The sequence below is a fragment of the Equus asinus genome, chromosome 2 (genome assembly GCF_041296235.1).
Source record: "Equus asinus isolate D_3611 breed Donkey chromosome 2, EquAss-T2T_v2, whole genome shotgun sequence".
NCBI classification, from domain to species: domain Eukaryota; kingdom Metazoa; phylum Chordata; class Mammalia; order Perissodactyla; family Equidae; genus Equus; species Equus asinus.
In genome coordinates, this window is record NC_091791.1 from 120,897,403 (window position 1) to 120,911,186 (window position 13,784).

At 45.0% G+C, this 13,784-nt stretch overlaps 1 protein-coding gene across 1 annotated transcript in view; it reads right to left on the bottom strand.

The window, feature by feature from the left end:
- LOC106823927 (cytoplasmic FMR1-interacting protein 1) overlaps window positions 1-13,784 on the bottom strand; it is a 71,552-nt gene that overhangs the window by 5,798 nt on the left and 51,970 nt on the right. The window contains 3 exon segments of the mRNA XM_070497117.1: window positions 4,726-4,856; window positions 6,884-6,974; window positions 13,173-13,316. Of these exon segments, the coding sequence (XP_070353218.1) occupies window positions 4,726-4,856; window positions 6,884-6,974; window positions 13,173-13,316 (366 nt within the window).

Below are 13,784 nucleotides of genomic sequence, written 5' to 3' on the forward strand. Positions count from 1 at the left end.
GGATTGTGGTACCTTCACCACGGAGAGGCAGGAAAGGAGAATGGGCTCTTGTGTCCCCTACTCTATACCCAGCCTGAAATCTTATAATTCCGTAGTAATAAAGCAAATTATTAAACAAAGAAATGATTATCAGAAACTTAAGACATATACTGACTGATGAGATTTTTCCTTCTGAGGATCTCCCTAAAGATGATGCCAAAGCTAACATCAAGAAGAGGAAGAGTTTCTACACTCATTGAGTGTCTCATTGTCACTTAACATAAACAGAGTGAAGCAGCTAGTCAGCCGCCACCTGCTCCACCAGGACATTCCAGACAGAGACTGACCCCTCCACACCCTGTCTTCTGTTTCTAAGGCCAGAAGCAGTGCTTGAGCCCTTCATGTAGGATATATATAATAGAAGCCACCTCTGGGCGAGTGCAAACAGGAGGACCTCCCCTGGGCAGGTCAAGGAGGTGTGGGGGAAGGAGAAAGGGACAAACTAAAACAAGGGAAAGGATCAGATGGGGACTGCACACTATATAAACACATAAAAGGAGGTGATGTTAGTGGAATACTACGCAGCTATAAAAAGGATGAGGAATGTCACCACTTACTAATGTGGAGGGATCTCCAGGATGTATTTACTATCAAGTGACAAAAGCAAGGTGGAGAAGGGCGATTGGACTGGCTGCACCCACAGACGGTAGAAGGGCAGCTGGAAGGTGACTGACACAAGAAAGTGGCCAGGCCAATGGACTGAGGAAGGGAGACTTCGATAAGGGAAGAGAGCTGCTGGGGCAGAGCCACATAGGGGGAATTCTGCAGGTGGTAAAGAGGCCTGCCACCTGGCAACACTGCCCCAAAGGGGCTGACTGGCCATCTGTGCTGCTTCCAGGTACCACTGTCACTGAGTGCAAATCTTTGCCCCTAAACCAAACCAGGAAAAAAGTGAGAACAGCATTAAAAACAAGCAATCTAGAACTATTCTAAAACAAAAAGTTTATTAACATGCACAAGCTAAAAAAAGCTACATTACCAAAACATTTAGGTTGGTTTTAGGGAGTCTTTCAAAAAGCTAGAAGATTTATCCATCCAATGCACTGATTCAGAATAAGATCAACATTTTTCACTACTGAATCAAATCCTGGTGCCAGCCGGAGCCACCACTGCATGGCCTCACTGGACAGGACCCCTGGGGCCCCACCCACACACTTGGTGCCCTCAGCAACTGGGTGACGGTTACCCTACTTTTCTAATGTTGTGACAAGTTGAAGGACACATTTTCTCTTAATATCTTCATTTACAATAGTGGGAGCCTATGCAGATGCCAAAACATACTTTATTACCACCTTCTTTGGAGAGATCAAAATAACCACCAAGAAGACATCTACCCCTGGGTTGGATGGGAGTTGGGCATAACCATCTGAGATGCAGTCAGAGGAGCCATGCCGTCTTCCAACTTGGAGAGCCCCACCCTGGCAAACCTATTGGAAAACATCACCCCTTATTTCCAAAAGGACAAAAGCAACACCACAAAACTCTAATCTGGTGCTGGGCCTGGAAGCAGACTCGTCCAACACAGAAGGAGTAGCTTCTCACCACCTCTACAAGGTGCGCTGACAGGAGGGGCCAGAGAAGGCAGAGGCAAAGGGGCGACAGGGAGCGGAGGGTGGGAGAAGGAGGGGCCAAAGGCATTCCTGCAAGGCAGGGCTACCGTGTCCACAAAAACCACACATGGTGCTCACAAGAGCCCTCAAGGATGGGCCGAGGAATCTGCAGTGAAAACAAAATTGCACTCAACTGAATTGTAGATTGCTCTTTTTATTCATTTTTACTCATTGTTTAAGATATCCATCCACTCTTCAGCCAAGGTTTGCTGTAAGATCAACTGACAACAATTTATAGCATCTTTCCCAGGTAGCCAGCACTGTGCTTGTCACTAAATGGAGCTAAGTCCAGAGGCAAAGACTTGAGACACAGGTCTTGGTCTCAGAAGGAAGACACCGGGGATCCGTGTCAGCTTGGCGCTAGATACCGGGCACTTAGCAAGCTCCCAAGACCTAGAAGAGCTCTTCACTGAGGCACCAATTCCCACAGGACTGTGGTGAGCCTTGAAGAGTGCTGGACAACTCTCAGAGGGATTTTGTGCGAGAGGCAACAGATATAATTTAAGAATCTGGGAGGGTATGGATCGCATTGGTTCCAGATTTTCTCCTTCCCTAAGTTTCCAATAGAGCATCACACTCCTTCCAGAAGCCAACAAATGTCCGGTCATTGCCCTGACGGTGAGTACAGACTGTTCCTTTGAGCTGGCGAGAGACAAGTACTGTTTCTTCAGCTTCAAACCCCCGTGGTTCTGTAATTATTTTATGTTCATACAAGGCCTCCTTGACATCTTCTATTTTGGTAAAGAAAAGCTTTTGACAGTTTATCTTATTTGCTAAAGGGGAAGCTGGACCAGAAAAGAAACCCGCCGTCTAACAGTTCCCTGGCACTGACTAAATCAATTCTATAAGGCAGTCCCCCTTCAGTAAAACTCCCCGACCCTGACCCAAGCCAGTGACTGAAAGGTCTCTTCAGGCTTAGATGTACGTGGACGAAAGAGACTGCACCTTACGTTGTATATTCAGGAAAAGCCACCTGAAGGAAATTTTCCTATATTAAATAGCTAAAATTCATGATGAGAGATTACTATTTAAAGGAATTCTTCCTAATTTATCTGGCTGTTAAAAATATACATATATTTAGGTAAAAGAGTCAGTCCTCCCAAACACGTTCCTGGAGGAGGCTGCCCTAAACACTGGCTGCTTACTGGTCCGGTCAGCCTGCCTGCTTCTTGGGAACTGCTGGCCTGCCCTGTGACTCTGGTGGGTTCTCCAGGTCCTGCCATCACTCCTGCTGTGGGAGAGGGCAGCACGTGACGGGCTGCTCACTCAGGGTCCATGCCGAGTCTCGAGTGGTAGGGACAACGAGGGCCTGGGAGTCACCCCCTTACCACTACATGGAAAGGGTCTGCCTAGGAACACAGCAACATAGAGGGAAGCCAAAAGACACAGGCCCTGACAGGAGGCCATCAGCTCCTGGATGTGTCCACACCGGCCTGGGATTCCCTGACATATGAGCCAACATGTTTTCTTTTTTGTGTATGCGGGGGTAAGGTAGCCAGTCCAATGGCTCAGCCCCTGGATGCCTGGCAGGCTGACTGCCACGCCTGAACTGTGTGCTGGGCACCCTGACCCACGTCACTGCAAAGCATGACCCTGCCTTTGTCAGGGCCCTGAAGACAAGAGACTGCTTTAAGAAGCAACATAGCAAAGATCTCCCCAAACTGGTCTAGAGATGCAATGCAGTCCCTATTGGAATGCCAATATGCTTCTTCAATACAATTGGCAAGCCGGTTCTCATACTTTCAGAGCAGAGCAGAGATCCATGAAGAGGCAACACACTCTTGAAGAAGAGGAAGGTAAGAAAACATGCCCTGTCAGGTATCAGGTATCAAGACTTAAGTTAGAGCTATAATGAGTAAGACAATGTGTTATTATGCCACGGACAGACAGGTAGATCAACGAGACATGGCAGAAAGCCAAGAAAGAGACCACAGAAAGCAGGTAGGTGAGAGGGAGACACTGCAGATAAGCAGGAAAGGAGGAGTCCTTCAGCCACTGGAGGAAGGACAGCTGGTTACCCAAAGGGAAAGAAAGAAACTTCATCCACTTCTCACATCACATACAAAACCAGTTCCAGGAGGATTATAAAGTTAAATGTACAAAGCAAAACTTAAAACGTTTAGATAAAAAGATAAAAGAATATCTTTATGATCCCTAGGTAGGGAAGAACTTCTCTAAAAAGATACAAGTGCTAACCATAAAAAAAAAGACTACATTCAAATTAAGAGTATCAGTTTATGACGAATCACCACCACTGGAATGCAAAGATAAGCCACAAACAGGGAGAGGTATTTGCAATATGTGTAATACATAAAGGATATATAAAGAACTTCTATAAACAAGCTGTAGAAAAATGGGCAAAAGACACAAATAGAGCATTTAACAAAACAGGAAGAACCAAGCAACAAACGAAGATGCCCACCTCCTTGGTCACGAGGGAAAGGCAGAGAAGGCCAATGAGATTCTCTGTTACACTCACTAGGCTTTCCAATTCACAACTGCCAGGTGACATGACATACAAGGGACAGAGGGACGGCCACAAATGATACCACAAGGAGGCAATCAGTGGAGAAAGTGGCTCTCCCACCATGCGATTGCTTAGTGGTGGTGGGCTGCTACTTTATTATGCTGTCCACCACAGCAGTCATGGGACACGTGTAGCTATTGAAAAGTAAACTAATGAAAATTTAAAAATCAGTTTTTCAGTCACACTGAGCCGCATTTCAAGTGCCCCACAGACTCAGATATGGAACTTTCCATCACTGCAGACAGCTCTCATGGAAGCCGTGCTTTATACCTTACGTGTAGCAAATATGCATAATAAAACATTTTTACAACGCTCACATGGTAAAACATTCTTCAATGAAGAGCTACACTGCATTTTTGTCTTTCAATTGTCAGAAACAAATTCAAATTAATCTAGATAGTCACAAAAAAAGAATGGGGCGTTACAACACTTACTCCCCTTACTCCCATGAATAACCCCAATAAATCAAGCCTCTAAAAGATGTCGTCTTCTGTCACCTGTGGGGAGTGACTCAGCACAGCCTGGGGTGGGGCCGGGTTGCCCACTCACCAGGCTCTGCTCGATGAGCAGGCAGAAGAGGACAGCGTTGCCCACCTCCCGCAGGTTCTGGAAGCACACAGTCTTCAGCTCTGCATACTCAACGATGTCCTTCAACTGGTGGTGGAAGAACTCCAGGATGCCTGCAGTGGCAGAGAGTGAGTGGTGGGGTTGGGACAGGTTGGAGGGGCTGAGCCTCGGCAGGGCACAGGGTCCAGCCTGGGCTTCACAGCCAGGAGACCTCTGCAAGCCACAAAACATTCTCTGACACTGCCACCATGCCCGCTATGGAGATGACCACAAGTCACCTCACCCCAACATCTTCCCTGCAACAGTAGTTTGTCTACCACCTGGGCCCTGGGCCTCGGCTCCAGGGCTTCTTTCTTGGTCAGGCTGTATCTTCCAAGGAGGCACCACATTACAAGAATAAATGAGAAAGACCACATTGTCATCTCCAGCAGAGGCAGAAACAATATTTGATAAAATTCAATATCCCTTCACAGGCATAGAAAGGGATGTAGTCAATCTGAACAGCAATGTCTACAAAAAACCTGCAGCTAACAGCCTATTCAGTGGTGAAACCTGCAAGCTTTCTCCCTGAGCTCCAGAGCAAGACAACGCATCTTCACCATAGTCCTCGAGGCCCTGGACATTGTAATAAGGCGTGAAAAGACACAAGGTATAAAGACTGGAAAGAAAGTCAATATTCCCTAACTTGATCTATACTTTCAATGCTGACCCAGTCAAAAATCCACAAGCTGACCCCAGAATTTATATGGTCATGCAGAAGACCTAGAATAGCCAGAAGAACCCTGAGAAGAATAAAGTGGGAGATCTACCAGATTTCAAACCCTTATCCCAACAGGTCGGGCCTTGAATGCCATTCCACAAGGACCCGCATTGCCCTGACTACCTGAGAGGCTCTCCCTTCCTCACCATGTCCACACCTCTGTTCTCAACATTCCTTGGTGTGAACTCATCCCTCTAGGGGAAAAAACACTCCTTCACGTGTGTCATCCCCCAACAGGCACATATGAGCGGGACCTGTCAGCAACATGGCTTTACCCACGAGGTGGTGCCCATGTACCTGGGCTATACCAGCCTCTGTGCTGACACCGGGTGGCAGTGGGCAAGAGATGTGACGAGCAGCCCTGCGGTCCATAGCTCTGCCCTAGACCAGCTTGGAATTTGGCCTAAATGGCTTCATCTTCAACATTTAAAATTCCCATCTCTAGTCAGGATATGAGCACTAATTTTATTTTCCCGGCATTACTCATCTACTTTCTGACAATGAATTGAAGTTAAGTTCTCCTAAGCAAGGCCACACCAATGGTTATTTCCCTTCACAGTGGCTCAATGGGTCGTGTCACCATGTCCTCAAACACAGGAACAGCCCTGTGCAGGTACTGGGCACCACCTGGGAGCTCAGCCATACCAGCCGACTACTCATCAGAACGTCTCTCATTGGTGACCATGAGTGGACCCAAGTCACTTAATGAGACAGCTGTCCACCTTTCAGGAAAGTGTTATAAGATAGGAGACAAAAGGCAGTTTTCCTAAGAGACAAGGGCTCCCATGGTCCAATTTTATCCTGAACAATACTTCTGGGATCATTAGGCTGTTTATTTGGATAGCCCCAATCAGCTTCTGTCAGGCACATGGGCCTGGCACCCTGAACGGCCCATCTGTCCTAGAGCCCCACAGCTCCAGAAGGGAAGCCTGCCCTACAGAGGGACAGACTGCACTGTGGGAAAGCAGTGCCTTCATGGGGCGCCCTTGAGGCCTGGTCCCGTCAAGCCCAGCAGAGCAGTTGGACTGGGTAGTCAGCTTCCTGCCCCTCCCTGGGTTGGTGATCTTCAAGGTCCTGGTGTTGTGGGGGAGCTGAGGGGCACAGGGTTCAGAGCCCTGTTACCCGTCGACAACTAAGAGGCATTGGCTTCTCCCACAGCTTCCTCCCCCAAAAACGGTGACTCCAACACACCTTCGGCACACCTGCCCCAGCTGACAGGCTGGTCTGTTTGTTCTACTGGAAACAATCAAGCTCTGCATGGGCTCCTACCTCCTCCCACCCGGGGAAAGCGGGTGAGATCCATGTCAGTAACGTTCTTTACTGTGGCCTGAGGGCTGACGTTCGCCCTCCCCACCATACCCAGGGAGGCACCATGCTCACCGGGAGAGCCGTACTCATGCCGGGGCAGGCGGCAGATCTTGGGCATCACCTCCATCAGCGTCTTCACATACTGCAGGATCGTGCCTTGCAGCTGTGGGAGAGACAGGCTGTGTGAGCCTCCGGCTGCCACTGTCCTGGAGGCTGTGGGCAGTGCACGGGGACTTCTGAGAAAGAGTCTGTTAGTAAAACATCTGGTTATGTCCAGGACTGAGAATCACTTTGGCTGAGAAAGGAAATTCCATCCACAAAAAGAAAGCAGCTTCCACCAGGGTGACTTGACACAACTGACTAAATGATGTTCTAAAACACAACTCCCCTTTCAGGAGGCAAGTGGCCTGACACATTTCTCAGAATGATACATTGTTAAGCAACACATGACTGTATTCTAATTGGTTTTTTTTTTTTTTTTTTTTTTTTTTTATTAATGTTATGATGGATTACAGGCTTGTGAAATTTCAGTTGTACATTTTTGTTAGTCATGTTGTGGGTACACCACTACCCCCTCCGTGCCCTCCCCCCACCCCCCCTTTTCCCTGGTAACCACCGATCAGATCTCCTTCTCAATATACTAATTTCCACCTATGAGTGGAGTCATATAGAGTTCGTCTTTCTCTGACTGACTTATTTCGCTTAACATAATGCCCTCGAGGTCCATCCACATTGTTGTGAATGGGCCAATTTCGTCTTTTTTTATGGCTGAGTAGTATTCCATTGTGTATATATACCACATCTTCTTTATCCAATCATCAGTTTCTGGGCATGTAGGCTGGTTCCACGTCTTGGCTATTGTAAATAATGCTGCGATGAACATAGGGGTGCAACGGACTCTTGAGATATCTGATATCAGGTTCTTAGGATAGATACCCAGTAATGGGATGGCTGGGTCATAGGGTATTTCTATTTTTAACTTTTTGAGAAATCTCCATACTGTTTTCCATAGTGGCTGTACCAGTTTGCATTCCCACCAACAGTGTATGAGGGTTCCTCTTTCTCCACAACCTCTCCAACATTTGTCGTTCTTGGTTTTGGATGTTTTTGCCAATCTAACGGGGGTAAGGTGATATCTTAGTGTAGTTTTGATTTGCATTTCCCTGATGATTAGCGATGATGAACATCTTTTCATGTGTCTATTGGCCATATTCATATCTTCTTTTGAGAAATGTCTGTTCATGTCCTCTGCCCATTTTTTGATCGGGTTGTTTGTTTTTTTGTTGTTAAGCAGTGTGAGTTCTTTGTATATTATGGAGATTAACCCTTTGTCGGATAAGTGGCTTGTAAATATTTTTTCCCAATTAGTGAGCTGTTTTTTTGTTTCAATTCTGTTTTCCCTTGCCTTGAAGAAGCTCTTTAGTCTGATGAAGTCCCATTTGTTTATTCTTTCTATTGTTTCCCTCAACTGAGGAGTTACAGTGTCCGAAAAGATTCTTTTGAAACTGATGTCAAAGAGTGTACTACCTATATTCTCTTCCAAAAGACTTATTGTCTCAGGCCTAATCTTTAGGTCTTTGATCCATTTTGAGTTTATTTTGGTGTGTGGTGAAAAAGAATGGTCGATTTTCAATCTTTTGCATGTGGCTGTCCAGTTTTCCCAGCACCATTTGTTGAAGAGACTTTCTTTTCTCCATTGTAGGCCCTCTGCTCCTTTGTCGAAGATTAGCTGTCCATAGATGTGTGGTTTTATCTCTGGGCTTTCAATTCTGTTCCATTGATCTGTGCACCTGTTTTTGTACCAGTACCATGCTGTTTTGATCACTGTAGCTTTGTAGTATGTTTTGAAATCAGGGATTGTGATTCCGCCGGCTTTGTTTTTCTTGCTCAAGATTGCTTTAGCAATTCGTGGTCTTTTGTTCCCCCATATGAATTTTAGGATTGTTTGTTGAATTTCTGTGAAGAATGTTCTTGGGATTCTGATTGGGATAGCATTGAATCTGTATATTGCTTTGGGTAGTATGGACATTTTAACTATGTTTATTCTTCCAATCCATGTGCAAGGAATGTCTTTCCATCTCTTTATGTCATCGTCAATTTCTTTCAAGAAAGTCTTGTAGTTTTCATTGTATAGATCCTTCACTTCCTTGGTTAAGTTTATCCCAAGGTATTTTATTCTTTTCGTTGCGATTGTGAATGGGATAGAGTTCTTGAGTTCTTTTTCTGTTAGTTTATTGTTAGTGTATAGAAATGCTACTGATTTATGCACGTTAATTTTATACCCTGCTACTTTGCTGTAGTTGTTGATTATTTCTAATAGTTTTTCTGTGGATTCTTTGGGGTTTTCTATGTATAAGATCATGTCGTCTGCAAACAACGCGAGTTTTACTTCTTCGTTACCTATTTGGATTCCTTTTATTTTTTTTTCCTGCCGAATTGCTCTGGCCAGCACCTCCAGTACTATGTTGAATAGGAGTGGTGAAAGTGGGCACCCTTGTCTTGTTTCTGTCCTCAGAGGGATGGCTTTCAGCTTTTGTCCATTGAGTATGATGTTGGCTGTGGGTCTATCATATATGGCCTTTATTATGTTGAGGTACTTTCCTTCTATACCCATTTTACTGAGGGTTTTTATCATAAATGGGTGTTGGATCTTGTCGAATGCTTTCTCTGCGTCTATTGAGATGATCATGTGGTTTTTGTTTTTCATTTTGTTGATGTAGTGTATCACGTTGATTGACTTGCGGATGTTGAACCATCCCTGTGTCCCTGGTATAAATCCCACTTGATCATGGTGTATAATCTTTTTGATGTATTGCTGTAATCGGTTTGCCAAAATTTTGTTGAGGATTTTTGCATCTATGTTCATCAGTGATATCGGCCTGTAGTTCTCCTTCTTTGTGTTGTCCTTGTCAGGTTTGGGGATCAGAGTGATGTTGGCTTCATAGAATGTGTTAGGGAGTTCTCCATCTTTCTCAATTTTCTGGAACAGTTTGAGGAGAATAGGTATTAAGTCTTCTTTGAATGTTTGGTAGAATTCTCCAGAGAAGCCGTCTGGTCCTGGACTCTTGTTTTTGGGAAGGTTTTTGATTACCGTTTCTATTTCCTTTCTTGTGATTGGTCTATTCAGATTCTCCATTTCTTCCTGATTCAGTTTGGGGAGATTGTAGGAGTCTAGGAATTTGTCCATTTCTTCCAGGTTGTTCAATTTGTTGGCATATAGTTTTTCATAGTATTCTCTTATGATCTCTTGTATTTCATTGGTATCTGTTGTGATTTCTCCTCTCTCATTCCTGATTTTATTAATTTGCGCTTTCTCTCTTCTTTTCTTGGTGAGTCTGGCTAGGGGTTTGTCAATTATTCTAATTGGTTTTTGATCGTGACCTACACAGTTGCAGATTTTGTCAACTTCTCAGAATTTTGTCAGCTTTTGCTTTGCACTGCTAATGATCGTATCATCTTCCTGATGGATAGCTATTTTACTTATGTGGCCATAAACTCTGCTTCAAGCTTCCTCTTGACTAGTATGTGAATCATGGAAAAGACATGAAAATCTATATTTGGCAATAAAGAACATTAAAGAAATGGGCTTGATACCGGCTCAACACAAAGTTGACATAAGGGAAGCCATACTGTAGAAAAAAAACCATAATATAACTTTGAATGACCTCTGATTAACTAATCCAGACATGCTGTGTAGATTTTATGGCTCCTCCCAGCTGCTATAAGTTGACAACTTAATTCTTTTGAGTTCCTTAGGAATGTGATGACCCTGGGGCAGAGAGTCTCTGCTGATAGCCACCGTCAATGACAACTGAAAGACCAGGGTATAGGGCATTGCTCCAGTCTCTGATGCACACCCACTAAAACAAAAAACTGTCAGGAACTAAGAAAGACCAGATGCTTCTCCAACCCAGAGACCAGCCCCATATATAACGGGCCTGTAGTCCTTGTTCTGTAAGATGGTTCTTTGGGACATTAGTCGGCCACCTTTCTCCTTGCTAGCAAGCTGTAATAAAACCCTTTCTCTCCTACCACCTGCCTCTTGACTACTGGCATGTCTTGCAGCAGGCAGACAACCCCTCTTGGGCGGTAAGAGGCCCAGTCACAGAAAGATGATTAAGGAAAAAAAGATTAAAGATTGAGATTTTATAAAGTTTTCTTTCAGTTAAAAACAGAAATAAATTATGTATAGAAAACTAAATCCATGATAACCTACAAATATTCTCTCTCTCCCTTTTCAAAAGGACAAATAAAAGACTTTCCTGCACTAACTTCTGACCTCAGTCTGAAGTTAGACAGACGAGTACCTGAATCCTTCATTGCGACTTCACCCCAGCCCCCAGCAAAGGGGCACATGCCGTCCACCCTACAAGTGGGAATCGGCTCTCTCAAGGTAACGGGAGCCTTTGAGCAGCAGTGGTATCCTGCCAACACCACCACCTCAAAGCTGAGCCCCCTCTGCCCTTGCTCAGCCCTCCCCCATCAATAGCTCAGACTCCTCGTGGCCAACACGCTCGACTCCACTTGCCCCAGCATAAGTGTTTCTTTGAAATCTTTGTTTTAAGAAAACTCCTATTTCACAAATGAAAATAGGGGTCTTCGCAGAACTGTCTCCTCCCAGATGCTCACCAACTGAAACACAAAGGCTTTCTATAGTGCCCTCCTGGTTTCTGTTTTGTCTTCCATCTCCAGAGCACTGTCTTTTCCTACAAGTTTTGGGCAACAGCGGTGGTCCTTTACAAAAGGAGTTGAGGGGAGACTATGCATATAAAGGATAATATTCTCTTACAAGAAAGGCTCTATTTTGGCACTGACAAATAGAAATGGCAAGCAATAGGATATATTGGAGTATATGAGGAAGCCATTTGCTGTAAACCTAATTTGGCCTGACTTTGTTTTTTCCAAAAGGGCCTGGCGGTGGCCAGGGAGCACGCACTGTATATCTGCTTTAAACATTTACTATGGCAAGAACAAATGGCCTTAAGATAAAGGTGCAACTTCCCCCACATTGGCATTTTCTTAAGGATAAGCATCTTTCCTCAGGCTAGGAACTGATTGCTATGCTCACCTTTGACCACCCAGCTCACCTGTGACCACCCAGCTTGACACAACAGACCTGCCAACCTGCTGTGTCCACAGAGACAGCAGACCTACCTGCTGTGTCCATCAATCGCTGTGCTGACAGAGCAGTCTCACGACTATTGTGAAAGGGACATTTCAACCATATGAGAAAGATCCTCTTTGGGGGTATATAACCACTCTGTATACCTCACTTCTTTGGTGCCCTTTCTACCTTCAGGAAGAAAGGCCCCGGGCCATGGTCCTCAGATTTTAGCTCAGAATAAACTCTCCCAAATTTTCATTTATAGATTGCTGATGGATTATTTTCATCAACAGTACTTAACTTTTTCTATGACTTAGTTAAAATAACATGGATCTTCTCTTGAATTAAGAAAGATGGGAGAGAAATCAAACTGTGTATGTTTGGAGCTAAACTGAACAGTCCAGATACAAAGACTCCCTGGTTTGTTCTATCTCAGTGAATTCAAAGCCTTGTGTGATTTATAATAAGAAACACGTATTTGGTCTTTGTCCCCATTTTCTGGCACAGAGCTCCTAAAACCCTTGGAATTTCCTAAGTTAAGTGAGCCTTAAAGGTATCTTTTGTTATGTTAATGAGGTGACTTTGGAAAGCATCTAAGGCTGGGGCTGGTTGCCAGGAGAACCAACCACCTGATCAGAAGGTTGGAACTTTCAGTCCCATCCCCAGGCCTCCAGAGAGGCGAGAGGGACTGGAAGTTGAATCAGTCACCAACAGCCATTGATTTAACCAAGCATGCCTGTGTAATGAAACTTCCAAAACATCCAAAAGGACAAGGTTCAGAAAGCCTCTAGGTTGGGGAACTGGAATGCTTCCATGTGCCACCGTCCCAGGCCCCAAATTCCATGAAGACAGAAGCTCTTTTGTGTCTATCTCTTCATCTGGCTGTTGATTTATATCCTTTAATGTCCTTTGTAATAAACTGGTCATCTAGTGAGTAAACTAGTTTCCTGAGTCATGTGAGCTGCCCTAGCAAATTAATCAAACCCAAGGAGGGGATTGTAGAAATCTCTGATTTACAGCCAGTCAGTCAGAGGCAAAGGTGACAACCTGGACTTGCAATTGGCACCTAGGGGATGAGCTTTAACCTTTAGGATCTGATGCTATCTCTAGGTAGACAGTGTCAGAATTGAGTTGAACTGTAGGACACACAGCTGGTGTCTGAGAATTGCTTGGTGGAGTGAAAAACCCCCTCTCTACATTGGAATTGGGTGCAGCACCCTTCACTGGGTGAAGGAAGCACATCAGAGGGAAACATACCAGGCTCTTGACAACCTTCAGCAGCTCCTCCATGACCACTGCAATGCCCTGGTATCCAAGCAGCCGGCAGATGACCTGGAAGTGTGGAGGTCCCACAAAGTTCCGGTAGCTGCCATAAATGCTAGAGTAGGCCAAGTTCAAAGCCTGGGGGACAGAGAACATAAGTGTCTGATGAAATCTCCAGAGTCCTCAACATGGTCCCTACACACTCATGAAGATAAAGAATTATTATCAAAGATGCACACAACACACGGCACCCTTAGGTGGAGAGATCCAGAGAATCTGTTAGACTGCCTTTACTAGTATTTATGTCTTCAAACTGAAGACATGAAAAGCAAGCTTGCTAAAACAAAGAAAACAAAACAGTTTGGTTTTTCAACATTTATTAAACTGCCAGTTTTAAAGAAGCCATTTTGAGGTCCCGGAATGAGAAATGAATACATCTTAGAGCCTCACTGCTGTTCCATGGAGCTGCTCCGAATCTACTGGGGGAGACACCCAAGGACAGACCCTGATGAGGCCATGGGAGCTGCCTTCTGAGAGATGCACAGGCAGCTGGGAACGGCAGTCCCTGCAGGGTGGGCAACTGAGAAAGGTAGTCAGGATGGTCTC